Raw genomic sequence first — 21,785 nt, 5'->3', positions numbered from 1 at the left:
CTAGAGTACAAAGAGTCCAATGGTATGGCTGAAAAAGAGACTCCCTCCTCTACAGAACCTTCTGGACTTTTCAAATCCATCATTCAAACACTGCATTCCTCCCATCCTGCTCACCTTGAACCTTCGAGCTAGAAACTTATTCTTGATCTCTAAGAAATTCCCACGGTTCATTTCACCTTTGAAAGGTTCATTGAGGATGGCATAGCGGGGATCATTCTGGATGTCCTGCCACCGGGCATAGCCATGGCTATTGGAAAAATGGTCAGGAAAAACAAAGAACACAAGTCCTTCAAACTAAAGACCCTCAGCACCCTTCCCAAGACTTTCATCTCGCCTCAGGCAAAGGATACTTTATGATGCCAGCTAACAGCCAGTAGTCATGTCGTCGATGCCAGATCTCATAAGTTTTCTTGGTGACTGTGGCTGCCCGCTCCTCATTCTGCCACAGGGAGTGCAACTCTGAGGAGGAAAGGGTAGAGAAAGGGGAAAAGGGGGGAACATCTATGAGAATTCAAAAGCTGTTTATTTCCCTTCTGCTCTCCATCTTAGTATGGTCTGCCTCTGACTTTAACAGAGAACCCAGAGGGGCAGCCAGCCTAGCATTTCCTCAGTACCTGGTTTCTGAGAAGAACCCACTTTCGTTTCTGACCTTCTACCCCACTAGGTCCCTCATTTCCATACCAGTAAAACCGCCATCTGCAATGTTGAACATGAAACGCTGTTTGATATTTTTCTTCTGCTTCTCATCACTCAGGTCCTTGGGAGTCTCTCCATTCTGAAGCATCACCTCTTTTTTGTCTTCTTCCTCTTTCTTCTCTTCTACAAGACATGCAGGAGAAAGGTGTCAGCTCCACTCAGAAACCCAGCACCATGGCCTTCCCCGTAGGAACGACTGAGCCCAAAAAAGTTGCCACTGGCCCACTGACAACTAAATGTGGCGACAGAGAGTGTCTTTCATCTTGTTATAAAACATCTATATGGGTATGGATAATGAGGCAGGGGCAGATAAGGTCCCTGCTTCTTATTTTAGAGTCCTTCCAAACCACAGGCAGCTTCTCCAGACACCAACCTTTGTCCTCTACCACGATAGGGGTCAGATCTATTGCTGACTTCTCCTCTACCTTCTCCACATCAGCAACACCTGGAAAAAGAGAAGGCATTGAGACCGTACCTAATGGAAGTGTTCTTCTCTGTCCCACACACTATCACCCAAAATCTCTGTGATTAGTCATAAAAGATGTCTGGGAGGTCCTGTAACTTAGAAGCAAGGGTCCAGGCTTCCTCAATGGGTTACTTCCTCCTGACACTGCTATACCCTGGCTGAAGTCCCCAAGATTACTGTGGTTCACACAGGAATCTACAGTGCTGGACAATGTGGTTACCTTTGGATTCTGTCTCCATAGGTTCCTCTGTTCTCTCCTTCGCCTCTGCTTTCTCCACTTTGTCCTCGCCCTCAAGGGGTTCAACAAGGACCTTTTCATCCTCTGAGGCAGGGGCAGGGGGCTGTGCACACTTCAAAGGAAAAAAGAAGTTGAGGCAGACAGGCCAGCACAGCACCTGAAAGAAGAGTGTGCTTATCTATTCGCCTTCAGTATGGCTTCCTGTCACCTCCATCTCTTACCTCAACGGTGGCCTCAGAGGCAGCCAATTTGACTTCCTTTTCCCCTTCTGTGCTCTCTTCTTCTTTGAGGCTATTTTCTTCTATTTTTATCCCATCTTCTGCAGACCAACAGGAGACAGTCAATTAGGAGGAAGGTCCCAGAGCACAAAGAAGGTCATGCCTTCCCAGTCAATCTCATCTTAAATTGTCCTCTCGTGCCTTTAAGAGCCAGCCCTATTCTTAGGACAGCCCTCCTAAACTGAGAGGGAATTGCTGTGCGCCCTGCCAGACTACCCTGTCAGAGCTGAGCACAGGGGAGCACAAACAGCATAGGGCAGGACAAGAAGAGATGAACAGAAAGACAGGACCGGTTGGGGATGTAGCTCAGTGGCACCGCGCCTGCCTTGCAAGTGCGAGGTCTTGAGTTCGAAAAGACAGGACCAGCAGACTTACCAGCAGGTGGGGCAGGTGCAGGAGTATTGGGTTGTGTGTCCCCTGGAGTGGAGGGTGTAGGAGTCTTTGGAGAGGGCGACCCTGGTTGTGACATTTTCTTGTTTTCCTCTACTTCAGCCAGTTCAGGCATGCTCCAGCGCCCATTAACATGCTCAAACTCCTGAACCTGTAACAAGTGACATGATGTTCAAGATCCAATTCTAGATCTAGGCTCCTCTACAATCCCCCAGCCCCACCCCAACCATCACCAGTTTCCCCAGAAACCTTTAAAAATGGAAAAGCCCAGGGGCTCACCTTCTTGCGAATCAAGGACATGACACCGATCCTAGTAAGGACGTGCTGGCGAGACAGGCCTTCTCGGGGGACACCATCAGCGAAAGTCTCTGCTCCATCTGCTCCAGGCTCACATAAATGCCTCATAAAGAGAGACACATAAGCCCTGTAGCAAAGCAGTAGAGAAATGAGTTAAGCAGGGACCATGCCAACTCCTACCTACATCAGATTCTCTCCCGTCTTGTTAGGTAGTGTCACCGCCAATGACTATGGCTCCACACTGAACAAAGGCTGCCACTGCAGTGCAAGGCTGGTCTCCAGACCCACCCCATGCAGGTCCAGGGAATCGAGGACCCAACTCTCATTACTGACCACTTTACCAACCCACTTCATCAGGGCAGAGGTCCTTTCCCTGCATAGCCTGGACAAATGTTGTGGAATGACCACACAGTAGAAGCCCTTGTACCACATCGGTTGCCCCAGCCCTCAACTTACTTGAACTCTTTTTCTGACTTGCCTCGAAGATCTCTCACAAGCCACTGAGTAGTAAAAGCATCCTGAGGTGGCATCCCATATCGCATAATTGCATTAAGAAAAGCTTTTCTCTGACGAGCATTAAAACCAAGTACCTAGGACCAAAAGGCACCCACGTGAGGGGGAGCAGTCTCACTCCACCACAGATCCAGTACCTGGTACCCCCAGCCCCACTTCAGAATTGAATGGTTACTTACTTCAATATTCCCACCAACACGGGCCAACAGAGGAGGCAATGGCTTATCTTTATCATTCCGCAGGCCCTTGCGACTGGGCCTGCGGGGAGCTGCAAGAAGGGGATGAATGAGTGACACTGATAGGGTAGCAGAGATAAACCAGTTTAAAAGTCGATACAAGAGTGGCACTCTCACCTTCTGAGCGTTCATCAAAGTCTTCATCACCTTCCTCTGAGGCCACTGAGTAATCGGACTGGTTGTCGGACTGGTCGTCCTGCCAATCTGGAGGGAGAGAGGGCAGATGAGCGGGGCCCACTGCTCTAGTGGAACGGCCCGTGGGTGGGGGGCGGGGCCGGCCACACACACCTCGGTCCTCCTGGGAGCCATCATTGTAGTTGACCTGTTTACGGATTCTTTTTCCTTTACCCAGATTTCGGGCTAGATCTTCTTGCTGCTGCTCATAATGGTGCCGCAGCAATTTCTCCCAGTAGTCAGGATCCACACTTTCTTCTTGTTTTATGATTTCCCGTTCTACCTCTTCTTCCTCCTGGGACAGAGGGAGGGCCAGGACTCAGGGGTGCTGAAGTTAGCACCACCAGCTCCCCCTGGTCCTCACAATTCCCATTCTGCTAGCTCCTTTGCTAAAATGCTTGGTGTGCCTGTTTGGATCTAAGAACTTAGAAGAAATGTAATCAACAGGACATGGCTCCTTGTTACTATGTGTACATTAGCCGTTGCCAGCCCTAAGGAAAAACGTAAAATGGAGGTATTATCACAAGAAGGTGAACACACTGCTTTCTTCTAACCCATTGTACTGGTGCACATCCGATTGGGAAAGAGCAAAAAAAATAGGAAGGTTAGAGTCTCAGCAAGCAGAATGGAGGGCCTTCTAAAAACTGCAAAAGATCTTCATACAAGTAAAACAGGCCAGAAGCCCTTCTGATCTTCATGATCCTCCTAAGTTTACAAGCTATCTGCAAAGAAAACAAAAAATTACACACACACACCCACACACACACACACACACCTTTTATGTCCCAATAATGTTTATTCACCTCTGAATAGCTTATGTTATATATTTTTCTTTGGTACTGGCACCAATGAACTACATCCTGGGGGTCCACCGCTACATATTTTTCGAGATACTTTCAGAACCACTAATTGAATCCAAGTCCTTCTAGAATTAAGCCATTACTAACAGCATAACAATAAACAATGTAGTCAGGCATAGTAGCACATTACTGTAATCCTAGCACTCAGGAGGCTGAGGCAGGAAAATCACTGAGAATTCAAGGCCAGCCTGGACTACATAGTGAGTTCGAGGCTAGCCTGAAATATCTAATGAGACCTTGTCTTAAAAAACCAAAACAGAACCACAACAAAACAATCTAAATGCCTATCATTATGCAACTAAACAAATTATTGTACAGCTTGAACATTCCTAATCAGAATCTGAAATGCAAAATGCTCCAAAAATTGCCAGGTGTGGTCACACAACCCTATATATAGTTCCAATCCTCTGGGAGGCTAAGGCAGGAAGATCACAAGCTCAAGGCCAGCTTGGGCAACTTAGCCAGCCCCTACCTCAAAAAATAAAAGCTCTGAGGGTGTAGCTCTCAGTAAAAATGCCCTGGGTAGGGCAGGAGATGTAGCTCAGTGGCACATGGAAATAGCAACATAAAGAACTCTAAATAAAATAGGTTATTTCAACTAAGTGCAGGGGTACACAGCTGCAATCCCAGCAACTCGGGAGACTGAGATAGGAGGACCATAACTTCAAAGTCAGACTGGGCAACTCAGCAAGACTCAAGCTCAAAGAATAAAATGGGTTAGAGAAGTAGAACCTGTAAGGGGAGGCAGGGGGCTGGCGGGAGGAAGTGATGTCCCTGTGGCTGTCCCCAGGAGGGGAATGCTGGGACCCCAGTCCCTTCCTCTTCCATCTCTGCTTCCTTGCCGCCCAAGGTGAGCAGCTTCCTCTACAGTATCACTATCTGCTCTCCACCATGTGCTGTCTTGCACAGATCCAAAAGAAACAGTGCCTACTGATTCAAACTGCTGTGTCAAAATAATCCTTTCTAGGTTGATTACATCAGGTATTTTGTTATGTTAAAGGAAAGCTAACTTACTTCAATTCCTATCCAAAAATAAAACTTAAAAATATCTTATGGTAGGCCATGGTGGTGCAACACCTATAATCCCAGCACTCTGGTAGGCTGAAGCAGGAGAATTCCAAATTTGAGCCCAGTCTGGGCAGTTCAGCAACTCAGCAAGACCTTATCTCAAAATTTAAAAACAAAGGGGAGAAGGGTGACCGTTGGCAACATAGCTCAGTAGGAAGGCCCTGGGTTCAATCCCCAACACTAGAGAAAAAAATCTATGACCAAAAACATCACCTTCACAAGCAAAGAGAATAGCATTATTATCAGGAAAACACAGCCAGAGGGATTATTCTGAATTCAAAGCATGAGAAAACAATGACAAAGACCACCAGAAGCTAAACTTATTCCAAGGTCCCTGTGCCAGGTCACTTGAAGGGGACCAGCAGAGAAAGCAAATTTTATTTTTCATCTTATTCCCCTCTGTATCATTTGAAGGAGAAGAAAATACTACAATAGACCATGTATTTCTATGTTAGCACTTTTTGTTTTACTGTAAAGATTAAGCAAAAAATTAAAAAGGGAAGCTATTCTGATGTTTTAGGTAAGCTATCTCTCTGTGGTTCTGAGTATTTATCTTCTCTCCTGCTTTTTCCAGTAGCACTCAAAATTTTCAGGCCAGGGATTTAGCTCAGTGGTTTTGCTGTCTGCTGCGCAAGCGCAAGGACCCGAGTTCAATCCCTGGTACCAAAAAAGAAAAAAATATGTAAAAGAACATTGAATTCTGGCAAAGAGCCAGTGTAACTGTTATGAGTGTGAAATTTTGCTGTACATTAGCCAAGGCGAAGAAGAGAACAAGCATAGTCACGTTACAGCCTTTGTTTTCAGGGAAAGAAGTACCCTCTCATCAGTGTACTCATTCACCTACAGGTGTTTTCCTTTTCTCTCAAATACCATCTTGGTTTTAATTCTAATTTTTAGATCAATCACCAAGCACAGTACTGCCTGGGACACATGCTCACCCCCATTTCTTCTTCTCGCACCACATACTGAGCCACTTTGAATGAGCTCAAATATTCATTCATGCCCTGCAATTCTGTGTCTTCAGTCTCATCCTGGTTGCGGTCCAGCAGCCGTTCAATGGCCTTATCATCATAATGGATAACGCTGCTATCTTCTCCCTCTTTGTTGTCTCCTCCTATAGAGAATCAAAACCCCATAACCCAGTCAGCTTCAGCTGCAGCAGGAACACCAGGTCCCCCAGAACCCCTGCTCTCTAGGATACTACTGGCTCTGAGAGGCCAAGCCTCACCAGAAACAAGTCCCCGACTCGCTCACCTCCGTCTGTGGCTTCATCCTTGAATAGCTCCTCAGTACCAAATTTGAGGATATCATCAAGCTCCTGCTTGGACATGGACCCAGTCTTGGAGCCCAGCCCGGGCCGCACTACCAGATGTGTCAGCATCATCTTTTTCTTTGCCACCTGTGTTATCCGCTCCTCCACTGACGCACGGGTCACAAATCGGTAGATCATCACCTTCTTATTTTGTCCAATACGATGAGCTCTGCTGAAGGCCTGGAGAATAAGAAATAAAGCCAGAAACCCTATTTTCCTGCTGCCATGCCTGCCTTGCCTCTCACATAAGTTAAACCCAGTATCAGGCAGGGGCTGCCACCTTCCTTCATAGAAAATATCCTTTTTTGCCCATGCCCCACACACCACCCTTTATTGATGTTACCCAAAACACAGCACTAACCCAAACTCATTATACTAAGGTAAATGATGTGAAAATAATCTGTTGGATGCCTATAATCTCAGCACTCTAGGAGGCTAAAGCAGGAGGATCACAAGTTCAAGAGCAGCCTGAGCAACTTAGTGACTTAGAGAGACCCTATCTCCTAAAAATTGGGGGTTTCTTTTGTTTTGTTGACACAGGGTCTCACTATGTAGTCCAGGCTGGCCTCAAACTCGTGGCAATCCTCCTGTCTCAGCCTCAAAAAGTGCTAGGATTACAGGCATGCACCACCATGCCCAGCTCCTGTTTCAAAATTTTAAAAGAGGGCTGGGAGGGCCTGGGATTTAGCTCAGTGGTTCCACCACCTGCCTGGCAAGTGCAAGGTCCTGAGTTTGATCATCGGTACCAAAAAGAACAAAAACAAAAAATTTTTTTTAAAGAACTTTTTTTTTAAAGAAACTGGTATGTGGTTCAGTGTCAATGCCCAGCGGTTCAAAAAAGACTGTTGTTTTTCAATTGAACAACTTGTTTCAGAAGGTGGAGCCCTCACAGAGAAACTGCATCTGCTCCCCCTGCTCACCTGGATGTCGTTGTGGGGGTTCCAGTCAGAGTCATATATAATAACTGTATCAGCAGTGGCCAGATTGATCCCGAGGCCCCCAGCTCGAGTAGAAAGCAAGAAGCAGAACTGCTGGGCCCCAGGTGCTAAGAAAGGAACCAGACACCATTAGAGCTGTTGCCTAAATTCCAATTAATAAATGGAGATGGAATCTCAGAAATATAAAACTCAATAGGCAGAGACCACAGTGATGATTACAAGCAAAGACTCTACTGGCTGAGATCAGTGTGAGAGTTCAAGGACAGTCAAATGTGCCCTCAAGGTATTTATCGTTACACAGTGCAGCCTGTAATCCCAGCTAATTGGGAGACTGAGGCAGGAGGATTGCAAATTCAAGGCCAGCCTGAGCAACTTAGTGAGACCCTGTCTCAAAATTTAAAAAATTTTGGGCCAGGGATGTAGCTCAGTGGTACCGCCGCCTGCCTCACAAGCGCAAGGTCACCAGTTCGATCCCCAGTACCGGGGAGGGGTTAAAAAATTTTTAAGTGGGGGGTGGGGGTGGGGATAAAGCTCAGTGGTAGAACACCCCTGGATTCGAGCCCCAGTACTACCAAAATATTTATGATCAGTTACAATGGGAAAGGAGTAACCCAGCATACATCAAGACATCATCTTAACCAACAATCAATAATCCCCAGAAAAAAAAAATAATAATAATCCCCAGAAATGGGACACATGCACCTCATGTCCCCCTCCAATGTGATGCATTAAACATGACACAGCATCACTTCTGTAGTATTCTTGCCCAAAATGTCTCCTCAGACAAACTTGGAGAAATTATATAAAATAATTGACCAATACTCATCAAAAGTATCAACATCATAAAAGAAAAGGAAGCAAGGCGTGGTGGTTCACACCTGTAATCCCAGCACTCTGAGAGACTAAGGCAGCAGGATCACAAGTTCAAACCCAGCCTGGGCAACTTAGTTCCACCCTATCTCAAAACAAGAATAAAAAGTAAATGAAAAAGGGCTGAGGATATAGCTCGGTGCGAAGGCACTGGATTTAATGCCCAGTAATACACATGCACCCAAGGCAGACTGAGTGAAATGTCATGAACAGGAAGCAGCACAGTAACTAAAGGACTGGATCCTGAAACCAAAATGAACATTAAGGGAAAAATCAGGGACATTCAACCAGGGCCTACGGTTCACTTCACAGCCCCAATGTTAACTGCCTGGTTTTAATCACTGCACTGTTGTGTGAGTTGTCATTACTTAGAGAAGCAGGTTAAAGAGCTCTGTGCATGAACTGTGTGCTGTTTTGCAACTTTTAAATCCAAAATAAACAGGTGAGGAGAAAAGATGTAGTAGCGTCTACTAACAACAGACAGGCCTGCCACTAACCTGGTATGCGATCCTTCTTTCGGCCTCAAGATGCAGGGAGGAGGGTTAGATAAATTGCTCTTTTTTTCTAGCAGAAAAAGTAAAGACTCTGGGGGCTGGGGATTTAGCTCAGTGGTGCCACGGCCTGCCCCTCAAGCACAAGGTCCCAAGTTTGATCCCCAGTACCAAAAAAGAAAAAAGAAAGACTCCAAAGGAAAAAAAAAACTAGGAATAATCCAACACGTTCTTCCAATCAAGACATTCAAAAGCTTTCCTCTTCCACATCAACTGACGAAGACCCAAAAGAACTATATAGAAAAAGAGATTCAGGGCCAGGGGTTTGGCTCAGTGGTTCCACCACGTGCCTTGAAGGCTCAGGGTCCTGAGTTCGAACCCCAGTACCAAAAAAAAAAAAAGAGATGCATAAGAAGAATAAGTGATCAACCCAAAGATATTATAACTTAGGGTGCCTGGGAGCAGCCCTTCCCTCCTCTTCTTACCATTGAAGCGGTCAATGGCCTCTTGACGCATGTTACCAGTGATTCCACCATCAATACGTTCATATTTATAGCCTTCATGTTCCAAGAAATCCTCTAGCAAGTCTAACATCTTGGTCATCTGTAAAAGCAGCAGTTTCATTATGGAGGACCCAGGTGATAATCCTCCCTTCATGTCTCTCCGGGCCAGCCACTGCTGTCCCTGCAGCTCCCAGCCGGGCCCACAGGATACCTGGGAGAAGATGAGTACACGATGCCCACCCTCCTTAAGGTTCTTAAGCATCTTCTGCAGCAGCAATAACTTCCCAGATGCTCTGATCAGGGCACTGCCATCATACATGCCATTAGGCATCTTAGGAGCTTCCTGAGGACAGAATCAAAGGAAAAAACACTGAAAGAAAGCCCCTAAGAAGGGATTCCAACCCAAGGAGGACCAAGAGGTGCACAACATACCATGGCTGCCACAGGGAAGAGGTATGGATGGTTGCAGCACTTCTTCAGATCCATCACCACATTAAGCAGAGACACTTGGTTGCCACCACCTCGAGCATTGAGTGCTTCAAAATTCCGTGTGAGGATGTACTTGTAGTACTTCCTACATGGGCAAGACAGAAAATGGTTGGACTCGAGCCCCTCAGTGACTAATAATGCAGCCCCATGGCCTGAGGTCTTTCCTGCACACCTCACTGTGGGGCTAAGGAAACCAACAGGCTGACCAGCAGCATCACCATCACTTTAAATAAGGGAAGGCTAAGTGAGATCTGCACGCTCCACCTCACGGCACCAGTGTTCCCCAGGCCCCATTTGCTCCTGTCTAGCTGCCTCCCTGCCATGTGTAGGGTGGGTGGGGGAGAAACACTGTGCAGACCCAGAGAGGTCTGGCTGCATTTGCAAAACAGGGTCAACACTCCTGCCCCTTCTCACTCACTTCTGCATAGGGCTCAGCTCCACTCGCACAATCAGCTCGGTCTTGGATGGCATATTCTTGAACACATCAGCTTTGAGCCGCCGCAGCATGTGAGGCCCAAGCATGTCATGCAGTTTTTTAATCTGGTCCTCTTTGGCAATGTCAGCAAACTCCTCCAAGAAGCCTTCCAAATTACTTTGGAAAGAAAAGAGACACAGTTATTGGAGAGGGAGAAAAAAAGGGAAAGTGATACAGAAAATGGGCAACACAAAGAATTAGAAGCAGCATAATGAGCTAATTGTGGATAAACACACACTCACTGGAACCTCTCTGGGGTGAGGAAGTTGAGCAGATGAAACAGCTCTTCTAGATTGTTCTGCAGCGGAGTCCCAGTCAGCAGCAGCTTGTGCTGGAGCGAGTAGCCATTCAGGACCCGGAAGAACTGGACAAGCAGACAGAGAGGCAGAACTCACTGGGACAGGGAGGCTAGTGTGTGTGCAGAGCACCGCCTGACACAGGCCTCCCACCCTCCATCATCCTTTCCTAAGTATTTAGGTGGCTGTGGGAGTAAGCCTGGGGCCTTCACACTGAACTATATCCCCAGCCTTTTTCTTAGGTGTCATTGGGGATCAAATACAGGGATGCTCCTCTGAGCTACATCCTCAGCCCCCTTTTCTGACACAGGATCTAAGCTGCCCAGGTGGAACATGAACTTACACAGACATGCAACCACTGTGCCTGGCTCTTATTATTATTTTTTTTTTTTCTTATTTTTTTTTTTGAGACAGGGACTCAATAGATTTCATAGGCTGGGCTCAAACATGTAATCCTTCTGCATCAGCCTCCCAGAGTGCTAGGATTACAGGCATGCAACACCATGTCCAGGTATTTTTATTTTAGTACCAGACATCAAACTCAAAGCTTCACACTAAGCACATGCTCTGCCACTGGGCTGTACTCCCAGAGCTTTTATTTGTCTGCTTACTCTTTGGTGCCAGGGTGAACATAGCACCTTGCAAACACTAAGGATTAGACCAGGCATGGTGGTGCACACCTGTGATCCCAGCACTCAGGAAGTACAGGTAGGAGGATCAATGAGTTCAAAGCCAGCCTGGGATACATAGTGAGTTCAAGGCCAGGCTGAACTACATAGCGAGACCCTTTCTCAAACAAAAATAAAGGGAGAGGCCCCAGAGATTTAGCTCAGTGGTGCTGCCACCTGCCTCAAAAGCAAAGGTCCCAAGCTCAATTCCCATACCAAAAAAAAAAAAATTGAATCCTTAATTTAAAATATATATGGGCTGGGGATTTAGCTCAGTGGTTCCGCTGCCTGCCTCAAAAGCGCAAGGACCTGAGTTTGATCCCCAGTACCAAAAACAAAACCCTCAAAAATATATATATATAATAGATAATGTGAAATAGGAAGAAAAGGTGCAAAGGGGAAGGGGAAGTGGGAGGGGTAGGGGAAAGGAAAGAGGGAAATGGAATTAATAGAAGAAAATAGAAAAATGAAACAAAGTCTTTGTAAATAGGGAAGGATGGAGGGGTTGAAGGGAGGGCAGAGGAAGGGGGAAAAATAAGAACCAAGATATATTATCTAAAGGGACAAATCTCCAATGATGAATGTCATATTGTATATATACCAATAAAATTAAAGTTAAAAAAAAAAACAAAACTAAGAATATGTTCTAACTCTTGCCATTTTTTTTTTTTGGTACCGGGGATCAAACTTGGGTCCTTGTGCTTGCACAGGAGGCGGTGAAGAAACCACTGAGCTAAATCCCCGGCCCATTGCCATTTTTTTTTTACGACTTGGCCTCATAACATGAGGATGGGGACAGAGACTGCTTTTCCCTTTCGTTTCCCAAGTTTCTGCTTAATGAGTAGGTGGCACTAGAACTCTAAAACTGGGACTCTGTGACCCTCTTCCTCTCTCCTCACCTTAGACTGATTGTTCTTCAGCCGATGGGCTTCATCCACAATGAGGCAGGCCCAGTCAATGGAACCCAGGATAGCCATGTCAATAGTGATCAGCTCATAGGACGTCAGCAGCACATGGAATTTCACAGACGCCTCTTTCTGCACAGGAAGGCACCCTGGTCACTGCTGCCCCAGCCCTCCAGTGTAACCCCTCCTGGGTTACCCTTCTGCCTCACTCAGAACCAAGTCACAAGGAGGCAAACCAAGCCCAAAGCTGCGACACCCTCTAGGGTTTCCTCCCCAGCAGAGGTACCTTCATGCGGGATGCCTTCTTGCCACCACGAATGGCATTGTCTTCAAAGGAGAACTCATTCTCCCGGATGATGGCGCGGCTGTCCTTGTCCCCCACATAGGTCACCACATACATGTCGGGAGCCCACATCTCAAACTCCCGCTCCCAGTTGATGATTGTAGAAAGAGGGGCACTCACTAGGAAGGGGCCCTTCGAATGACCCTTGCAGAGAAAAGGAGGCAGTCAGGACCTGCCATGCACCTCTCCCAACCCCTTAAGTGAAACGAAGGCCTGACTGCTGTGCTGCTGTGCCCACCCTCACCAGTGGGGAAGTCCTACCCACTCCATCTCACAACACCACGGCCCACCCTGACAGACAGCTGAACCTCTTACTTCCTGTTAAGTATTCCCTACAATCCCACCCACGAGTCTTCTGGCCTCAACACATATCCACTGCCCCAGGATGGAGGCTTAGACCCCCACAGCTAATTCCACCATGGCTCTACTATAGCCTGGAGCCTTTTGCCGTGGACATGTGTCTGTGGTATTATCCCTGGGCGGTGTTCCTTGGGGTCAGAGACCAACTTCTAACCAGTTAAGTTTATCCTGAGCAGCACTCAAGCAGCACATTTATTTACGTACTACCCCAAGCATCACTCAGGCAGGTGTCGTTTCAACCAGTCAATTCTTGTGTTGAATAAACTTGATAAAATTGTCATTTTTGTATATCATGTTATATTGTCTTATAAAAATTAACAAATATGCTATTTTTGGTCACCCCATATTTAAATCATTGGAATGGTAAGTGATTACTTCCCTTTCCTTCCTCAGAGTGCAAAAGGCTGAACACAATACCCACAGCAGACACGAACCCCTCGCCTCCTCACCTCCTTGTAGAGGGAGTAGAGGAAGACTGCCGTCTGCACAGTTTTCCCCAGGCCCATCTCGTCAGCCAGGATGGTGTCAGTGCCCTGAGCCCAGGAGAACCGCAGCCAGTTCAGGCCCTCCATTTGGTAGGGGTGCAGGGTCCCGCCTGTGGCATCCAGGTACTCCGGCTGCCGCTCATACTTCACTGTTGGCTGGAGGATGAAACAGGGAAGCTGATCAGGAGTCCCCCTGTTCCATTAGAGAACACTGTCTCCTCCTCACTGTCCTCACTAGATCCTCCCTAGAAGTCACAAAAAATTTAGGGGAGGGGCTGGGGATTTAGCTCAGTGGTTCCAGCACCTGCTGCACAAGCACAAGGTCCTGAGTTCAATCCCTGGTACCAAAAAAAAAATTTAGGGGAATAAATAGGGGCTCAGTGGTAGAACACATGCTTGACACGCACAAGGCCCTGGGCTCCATCCCCAGCCCCATCTAGCAAAAATGAGGGAAGCACTTGGGTGTGATGGCACACACCTGTAATCCCAGTGCTAGGCAGCTGACACAGGGGGACTGCCACGAGTTCAAGGACAGCCTGGGCTACACAGTGAAATAGTGAGTTCAAAACCAGCCTCAAGGGCCAGGGATTTAGCTCAGTGGTTCCAGCGCCTGCCTTGCAAGCGCGAGGTCCCGAGTTCGATCCCCGGTACCAAAAAAAAAAAACAACACACAAAACCAGCCTCAACTACATAGTGAGACCCTGTCTCAAAACACGTTAAAAAAAAAAAAAAAAAAAAGAGAGAGAGGGCCATGAGAAGAGATCCTTTCTGGTTATTACAATTTTGTATTTGCCTTAGGCTCCTCTAAAACCAAAGCTAAAACCTATCAGGCAGACCTGATATCTTGGTCATATGTAGATCACAGAGAGAAAAAAACATCAGGGATTTTCTAAAAATACAGTAACCCTACTAGTCAGGATCCATGAGGTAAACAACTCTGTGTTCCTCCTGGACTCATTTTTTTTTTGGTACCGGGGATCAAACTCGGGTCCTTGCGCTTGCGTAGCAGGCGGCGAAACCACTGAGCTAAATCCCTGGCCCCTGGACTCATTTTTCTGTTGTTGTTAAGCTGGTGTTGTGCATAGGACCCAGAGCTTCGTGTGTGCCAAATACACCCTCTCACTGAGCTACACCCCAGCCCCAAACTCACTTCCTTAGCTCTGACTCACATTATACAAGCCAAACCAGAGGAACTGGGCCACAAAATTAAACACAGGCTCCAAGTGTAAATTTCCCAATAGCACCGCAAATTTAGCTCAGTGGTTCTGTCGCCTGCCTTGCAAGCACAAGGACCTGAGTTCGATCCCCAGTACCGAAAAAAAAAAAAAAAAATTCCCTAATAGCTTGGTTATGTGACCGTGCTCTAGATAAGATGTCTTTAGTCATTTCATATGCACCCTAGGGGGGCATGGTGGTGCACGCCTGTAGTCCCAGCACTTGGGAGCTGAGCCAGGAGGATTGCTGCAAGTGTGAGGCCAGCCTGGGCTATACAGTGAGTTCAAGGCCAGCCTGCACTACGAAATGAGACCCTGTCTCAAAAATTTAAAAAAAAAATTTTTTTTTGGAAGGGTTAGGGATTTTAGCTCAGTGGTTTCACCACCTGTTGCACAAGTGCAAGGACCTGAGTTTGATACCCAGTACCAAAAAAAAAAAATGGGGGGCGGGGGGGGCGTTTCCAGGGATCAAACTCGGGAACTTGCACTTGCAAGACAGGCGGTGGAACCACTGAGCTAAATCCCCGGCCCCCGAAAAGTTTTAAATATAAATAAATAAAATACACTGTGTGGCTGGGTGCAGTGTTGCACACCTATAATCCCAACTGCTTGGGAGACTGGGGCAGGAGGTCAAAGCCAACCTGGGCAACTAAGGGAGACTCTGACTATAAATAGAAAAATAAAAGGGGCCGGGGTGTACCAAAGTGGAGGAGTGCTTGCTAGCATTCATGAGCCCCTGGGCTCCATCCCCTGTACCAAAACCCCTCTATGGTTTTTTTCTGATGATAAGAAGAAAATAATTCTCATACTTCCTAATTTACAGAGGTGGAGAATTGGGGAAGTGGACAGCATAAGGCATTCTCAGGGATAATGTTATCATGGCTTACAGATCATTTCCTGCAGCACTATTCCTTACACGGCAGACCAGCTACAATGCCCCACCCAACAAAGCATGCCCTCCCTCGCTTCTGTCCCCACTCACATCAACAGTTGGAGTCTCAGGAGGCCTCTCCAACTTCCTCAGCTTCACCTTCTTGAGCTTCTTGCCTGGTCGTCCTTCCTCGCCTCTCATTAATTCCCTAAAAAAGAAAGAATCCCACAGCTGCCTAGGGTCCTTTTCAAAAGAACGCAACTCTCCCTCTCTCCCCAAATTACCTACCTGTGATTCCAGTAGCTCTGCTTAAACAGGTCATAGTCCTGTATCTCAACATCTTCACTCTCCCAAGATGCCTGATCATAAGGTAAGTCTCGCCACTTGATCAAGTAGTGGACGTGGCCCTTCTTGTCCACACTACAAGGTCAAGAGAGAAACCCTCAGGGTCAAGAGGCAGCCCCACCCTCAAGTCAGCCTTGCCCTCAAAGTTGACAGTAATTTATGTTTCAAACCACTCGACATGCCATAGACCCCACAGATTCAGAGCCTCTCTTATATCTAAACTCTCCTATGGCTCCAATCCCAGGATCCAGTCACTCATTCTACTACAGCATGTCCTCCAAGGGTAAGTTACTGGTCGAAGCCCTCTCCTCATCCCTGTCCCAGGACTCTCCCATGGATATGCCAGTCTCCCTTCAGTGGGCCCATGTGGTACCTGTGATTGAGGATTCGATGGATCATCATCCATTCAGGCTTTATACCATAGCGATAAAAACGTTCCTCCATCTCTGCAAACTTAGGGTCCTTGTTCTTTCGCTTTCGGCTCTTCTCTTCATCACCACCAAAGTCCCCAGAAGGTGGCTCATCCATATCATTCTTCCGCTGATAGTTTCGGAACATCACCTGACAATGAAGCTCCAACTGCAAACAGAAAGAGAAAGTAAGCCACAGAAGAGTGGTGTCCACTCCCTCTGCCCACTGCCTTCTTTGCTGTTGCCTCTCCCCCACCTCCAGCTGTCCCAAACTTACCTGCAGCTCAGACACCCAGGAGCAGTGCCAGTAGGACATGCCTTGCCATTTCACAAAGAACTGCCGCTCCGGCCGCCCCTCCAAGGGCTTGGGGGAGGGTGTACTGGGGTCTGCATCTGGAGGCCGAGGCACTGGCGTGGGGGATGGCGGCTGACCCCACTTCCAGATTAGGATCTTCTGCACTTTGCCTTTCAGAGCTGGACACTGAGAGAAACAGAGATGACTTAACCCCAATTCCTAACCAGAGGGAGGAGTCAGTACCCAGCCTACACCCTCAAATTTTCCAGAGGATCATTAAAATCTCATTATCGGTAAGAGCTAATCCGAGACTCTCTAGGGAAAGAACAGTAGGATCTTCTCCCCATTTCTGGATTTCTGGGATGTATAACACCATCATGCCTAGCTGCTGAGGAGACCTAGACTGCTTAGACTTTAACAACAGCCAAGAAGCCCCACCCACCCAGAGGCCAGCCTTTCTCTTAAGCAAACCAAAATCAGTATGTGGCCCTATTAAACATTCCAAGCCACCAGCCCCTGAGACAGGGCATCAAGACGGACAGATGCTCTCTGCCAGAACCACACGTCAACCCTTTTAAGAGGACTGGCAAGACATCAACTCCTCAGTTCAGAGTTCTACATTTTCCCAGGAAAAGCATCCCAAGACTAAGAGAGGAAGGAAAATGCCTGTCTCAGGGCTAAAAAGCACCTGCTCTACAGTGACCTCTCCTATACCTCCACCTTGCAATGCCCACTTACAGGCAAGCCCTTCTAGAAGCTAGACTAATCTTCCCCCAGTTCCACCCTGGCAAAGCCCAGTCACTCACAGTGCATCGGGGACAGAGCCATTCGCCATTGGGGATCTCTGGCAGCGGGGGGTTCAGGCAGTGGATGTGGTAGGAGGAAGGGCAGGTGTCACAGCAGAGCAGCTCCCCCCCGTCCTTGCAGACCCGACAGAACTCCATATGGTGGTCGTCCTCCTCTTCAGGGTCTCCCCCGACCTCTTCCAGGATCTCCTCGCCCTCAGAGTTGTCTTCTTTCGCCTCCCACTGGATGCCCTCCTTCTCCTGCAGGGAAGTATCACAGAATCCCGTTATTCCCACCCCACTCCCACCCCTCGAGTGAGACCCACTGCCCATGCTCCCCTGGATGCTTCCCAGAGCTTGCTACCGCCAGTTTCCCATCCCACCCTTGCTCTCAAGGGTGCCAGGGGCCACGGCGGCTGAGTACTCACGCAGTGCGGGCAGCTCCACTTGCCCTCAGGGGCCTTCTCCATGTCCGGGTCCAGGCACACCATGTGGTAGGCTCGAGGACAGGTATCGCACAGGATGATCTCGCCACCTTGCTGGCACACCTCGCAATAGTCCTGGTGGTCTGTCTCATAACCATCCACAGCAGTCACCTCCTCCTCGCCTGGGCAAGGAAGAGGGAAAGCCCAGTTATTAGAAAAAGACCGCCGCCCCCAACCCTATCTCCTAAGGGAGATTGTTCCCCAGCCACTGCCACCATGTCCCATCACAGACACAAAAAAGAAACACACCTTTCTTTTTCTTTTTAGTGGTCCGGAGTTTCTTGCGGCTGCGGCTACTGCGGCTGGTGGAACCATCAGAAACAGAATAGCTATTGATACTGGCATCATCGAAGTCAGATTCCACATCTAAGTCATCATCCTCACTCTGGCAGAATAAAAAGGAATAAGGTTCAAAGTTCACACCAAGGGAGGGAGAGCACCATGGAGGGGATGGCATAGAGGAAGCTCCCCACACCCACAGCCAGGGGAACATCCCTCCCATTAGAACCGCCTCTTCCCCCAGGGATGGGCCACTCACCGAGGATCTTTTCCGCTTCGAACCAAAGCCTCCCAGCTTGATTTTCAGGGGAGCTACTTTCTTGGGTTTGGGCTTCTTGGCATCAGGTACACGAGGGCTGCCCTTGGGCTTCCTCCGAGCATTGGGTCCTAAAACCAGGACACCCTCAAATATGTATCACAGGGAAAATGAGTGGAAAACAAAATCTTCACCTAAACTTGCTCCATCTGTCTGGCCTCGCAAATCCCAGACTTACTCCTCCCTCCTGTCACCTACCTTGGGACTGACAAACAGCATTCCCATGCCCCAGTGCTCTGTGACTTCCAAAGCCCACATTAGTCCCCTCGCCCATGAAACCCCATTTTACCTTTACCCTCCTTGGTCTTGGCCTTTCGGATGGGCACCTCTACAGGGGGAGGCGGGGGTGCCACCTCAGTGGCTGTCACCATGCTCTCCACCACAGCCACTGCCGCCGCTGCCGCCGCTGCCACTGAAGCCCCAGAGCTGCCTTTGAAGGGGTTGTTGGTACTGAATTCCCGCCACTTTGCACCCAAAACCATCATCATCTTGGAGACAGCAATCTTGGGGTTTTTGGCAGCAATGAGGGGTCTGGTGGAAAAATGGACAAGAACAGGAAAATGTTTAAGAAGAAAAGGGAAAGAGAAGCAAAAAGAGATAATAGAAGGACTATCCTCCTCTTCCAGACCCTCTTGTTTTACCGGACAAACTGGCTGAAGGCCTTGTAGTTGGTAAGGGTGCGATAATCCTCCTCCGAGAACACATGGTCGATGTCTTCCATGCCCCAGTCTTCCAGGAGCTGAGCAGACGTTTTAGGCTCCTGCAGAGAGAGCAAAGTCAAGGGCCTGCCACCCGGTGCCCTGCTTGTTAAGGGGACCTGAGATGGAAGCTACAGCTGGCAAGACCAGAGATAAGAGGAACCAATTAGAAATAGGTAGAGAGAGCAGCAGAATATCTGGGACACTGAGACCAGGAATCAACAGCAGAGGGGAGGGAGGTCCACACACCTTTGAATCATCATCATCATCCTCCTCCTCCTCCTCCTCCTTCCGCTTGGATTTGCTCTTCTTCTCTTTCTTAGGTCCAAGTTTCTTCTTCTTCTTCTTGCCAGGGGTATAGTCACTGCCCTCACTGTCTGAGCGCAGAGCCACCTCTTCCTCCTCCTCCACAAATTCTGGCCCCTCCCCAGAGCTGTCCCCCAGCTGCCGGCATAAGAGCAAACGCTGGAGCAGGGAAGGGGAGAGGGAGACAGACACACAGGCTACACACATGCTGACCTCAGGACAGCCCTGAGGCCCATCCCCACCCAGCCCACCACTCCAGAGGAGGGGACTGGCCCTGACCCTGACGCCCGAGGCCTGCAGCCCTGCAGCCCTGCTCACAGCCCCTCCCAGCTTCCTCTCCTCCTCTGCAGCATGCAGTCACCCACTCACCTCCTTTTTTTGGCGCTTGCTCTTAGGGATCTTAGGGTCCCGAGGTTTTTTAGGCTTCTTCTTCTTCTTGAGCTTTGGAGTCTCTGTTTCTGATAAATCTTCTTCTGGGTCCTCTTCGTTTTCTACATAAATTTGTCAAACAGCAGTAGGTAGAGAAAAGATCAACAGCAAAGGTTAGAGCCTACTCTGGAGGATTTAGATTTTACTCCCCACCTCTTGTCCCAGATTCCCCTGAAGAGAACTGCTATACTCTCCACAGAAGGAAGCTAATACCCAGGACTCAACCAACAAAGAGAGAGCTGTGTGTACCCAAGACAGGCCTGGCAAACCAGCCCAGGCCCACCTCGGGCAGCTATCCAGGCCCGGCCTCCTCTCCCCACTCCTTCAGCAGCCCTCTAGATGTTCACCAGCACAGCTGAATCAAGCTGCCTAGAGTTCACCCAGCAAGAAAACTAGGACCAAGGCCTCTTGCAACTGGTCGAAGCCAAGGGATGGGAATGGGGGTCCTACCCACAAGGCAACCGCAGAACATGCCCTACCTACATTCCAGAAGAACAGGCTCAGGGGCCCAGAAACCATACCCTTCCCTAACCCCTTTGGCGTCACCACTGCTCAGGACAACCAGAACCTCCCAAGCCCAGGTTCAGTTTCTGCTCCAGCCTTGCACCCACTTTCAAACACAATTTCCTTTCTCCGTCTCCAGCCCACAGTTCCTCCCTAGCTTCTCCTGGGTCAGCAGCCTCTTCTCCCTAGGGGCTCAAATCAGCCCAGCTGTCACCATCTCCCCCTCCCAGTCCTCCTCCCATCTGGCTCCACCACCTCCCTGGCTGGAAGCACACACAAAGCCTGGGGAACACTGAGAGCTCCGGGCAGGGATAGGTGGGAAGGGGCACGGTGGGGAGGAAAAGGCCAGGAGGCAGCTCTCTTTGTATCAGACACACACACCAGCTCCCACATCCCTCCTCCTCCTCTCCCCCTCTTCCCAAGCCACCCCCGCCCAAGGAGGGGAGAGTGGAGAAGGGAGTGGAGCAAAGGGAGTGTCTCACCCACTGAGGAGAGGGAAAATGGCTCCTGACCGCAGAAGGCAGCCAGGGCACCCAGCTGCCAACATAGGACAGAAAGGAAGTGGCAGGGGAGGGGGTGGGGTTGACAGAGGTGGCTAGGGAGACTGCCCTCACAGCAGACTTGCCAAATTATTACCTGACCCCACATCCAAATGCCACTAGACTCTAACACCTACACTGGGGTGACACAGTTCACAAAGGTCACCCTAGGCACCCATGACAAATGAAGATTTAACAAAATTTCAACAGAGCTGTGGTCAGAGCACAAAATCTTTTCCCCAAACTACAGATCTAGCTTGAGGAGTGGGAATCCACAAGAAGTCCCACAACTCAGCTTCCTCATCACCCACAACCCAACACATGGGAATCATGCCAACATATGGGGGGGCCTAGCTGACATATGTGAATCACGTCCACAACAAGAGAAGTAGCAGGACCTAAAACGTGAGGGAAGACAGTATATTTCCTTCAATTCCACATGCACTCTGAGTGCCTGATCCCCAAAACTAGCCTTAGAATGCCTCTGGCTCCACCCTCCCTGAGCCAGACAGATACTAGGGAACATGAAACAGGCTGGACAAAGCACCAGCAGCCACCCCACCTCAGTCGGTGAAGATTCAGGCCAGGCACAAGAAAGCCCCTCCCACTCCCTTGGGAGTGGAACACCAGCACAGATCTCACCAGATAGAATCATTTTCCTAAGGGCTCCTCCCCAGGAATCCCCAAGTCACCCCCCAATCGCTATATCTCAGTTCTTCCTCTTTGCCTCCACAGAAGCTAGAAATGGAGACAAGGACAAACCCATGAAGCCAAACAGAAACGCTTCCATCCACATATAGCCCTCAACTCCTCAAACAATGTGCCGAAATGGCAAGTGGCAAAGCCGCTGAGAAGCACGGGAAGGTCTGGGAAAGGGGCAGGAATGGGTGTGGCAAATGGAAAAAGTGGGTCACACTACATACAGCTCCAGGAGGGTTCACCCTGGGAGCCTGCACAG

General features: G+C 48.7%; 1 protein-coding gene and 1 non-coding gene across 14 annotated transcripts in view; both read right to left on the bottom strand.

Moving 5' to 3' along the window:
• Nucleotides 1-21,785, bottom strand: part of Chd4 (chromodomain helicase DNA binding protein 4) — a 32,997-nt gene that overhangs the window by 9,608 nt on the left and 1,604 nt on the right. For 2 of the 13 annotated variants that reach the window (XM_013067311.3, XM_013067312.3), the window contains exons 2-36: nt 19,725-19,846; nt 19,299-19,514; nt 18,993-19,111; nt 18,641-18,882; nt 18,295-18,422; nt 18,006-18,141; nt 17,700-17,878; nt 17,293-17,532; nt 16,469-16,672; nt 16,155-16,360; nt 15,725-15,856; nt 15,548-15,644; nt 13,316-13,507; nt 12,450-12,650; nt 12,158-12,295; nt 10,537-10,658; nt 10,238-10,411; nt 9,763-9,904; nt 9,542-9,673; nt 9,313-9,430; nt 7,449-7,573; nt 6,471-6,708; nt 6,155-6,330; nt 3,403-3,583; nt 3,232-3,318; nt 3,058-3,146; nt 2,822-2,955; nt 2,348-2,492; nt 2,054-2,219; nt 1,622-1,719; nt 1,383-1,512; nt 1,070-1,141; nt 682-819; nt 351-459; nt 115-247 (exon numbers count right to left, since the gene is read on the bottom strand). In XM_013067311.3, the coding sequence (XP_012922765.1) occupies nt 115-247; nt 351-459; nt 682-819; nt 1,070-1,141; nt 1,383-1,512; nt 1,622-1,719; nt 2,054-2,219; nt 2,348-2,492; nt 2,822-2,955; nt 3,058-3,146; nt 3,232-3,318; nt 3,403-3,583; nt 6,155-6,330; nt 6,471-6,708; nt 7,449-7,573; nt 9,313-9,430; nt 9,542-9,673; nt 9,763-9,904; nt 10,238-10,411; nt 10,537-10,658; nt 12,158-12,295; nt 12,450-12,650; nt 13,316-13,507; nt 15,548-15,644; nt 15,725-15,856; nt 16,155-16,360; nt 16,469-16,672; nt 17,293-17,532; nt 17,700-17,878; nt 18,006-18,141; nt 18,295-18,422; nt 18,641-18,882; nt 18,993-19,111; nt 19,299-19,514; nt 19,725-19,846 (5,261 nt within the window). Of the gene's footprint in view, nt 1-114; nt 248-350; nt 460-681; nt 820-1,069; nt 1,142-1,382; nt 1,513-1,621; nt 1,720-2,053; nt 2,220-2,347; nt 2,493-2,821; nt 2,956-3,057; nt 3,147-3,231; nt 3,584-6,154; nt 6,331-6,470; nt 6,709-7,448; nt 7,574-9,312; nt 9,431-9,541; nt 9,674-9,762; nt 9,905-10,237; nt 10,412-10,536; nt 10,659-12,157; nt 12,296-12,449; nt 12,651-13,315; nt 13,508-15,547; nt 15,645-15,724; nt 15,857-16,154; nt 16,361-16,468; nt 16,673-17,292; nt 17,533-17,699; nt 17,879-18,005; nt 18,142-18,294; nt 18,423-18,640; nt 18,883-18,992; nt 19,112-19,298; nt 19,515-19,724; nt 19,847-21,785 lie in introns of all 13 variants that reach the window. The other 11 variants (XM_013067316.3, XM_087213540.1, XM_013067314.3 and 8 more) reach the window with 7 other exon arrangements.
• LOC147827549 (small Cajal body-specific RNA 11) lies at nt 1,805-1,943 on the bottom strand. The gene has a single exon (XR_015452386.1).

This window comes from Heterocephalus glaber, unplaced genomic scaffold (genome assembly GCF_053883595.1).
Source record: "Heterocephalus glaber isolate CG9 unplaced genomic scaffold, H.glaber_assembly_v1.0 deba00001444, whole genome shotgun sequence".
Taxonomy (NCBI): Eukaryota; Metazoa; Chordata; class Mammalia; order Rodentia; family Bathyergidae; genus Heterocephalus; species Heterocephalus glaber.
This window is presented reverse-complemented; position numbering and strand designations above follow the sequence as displayed.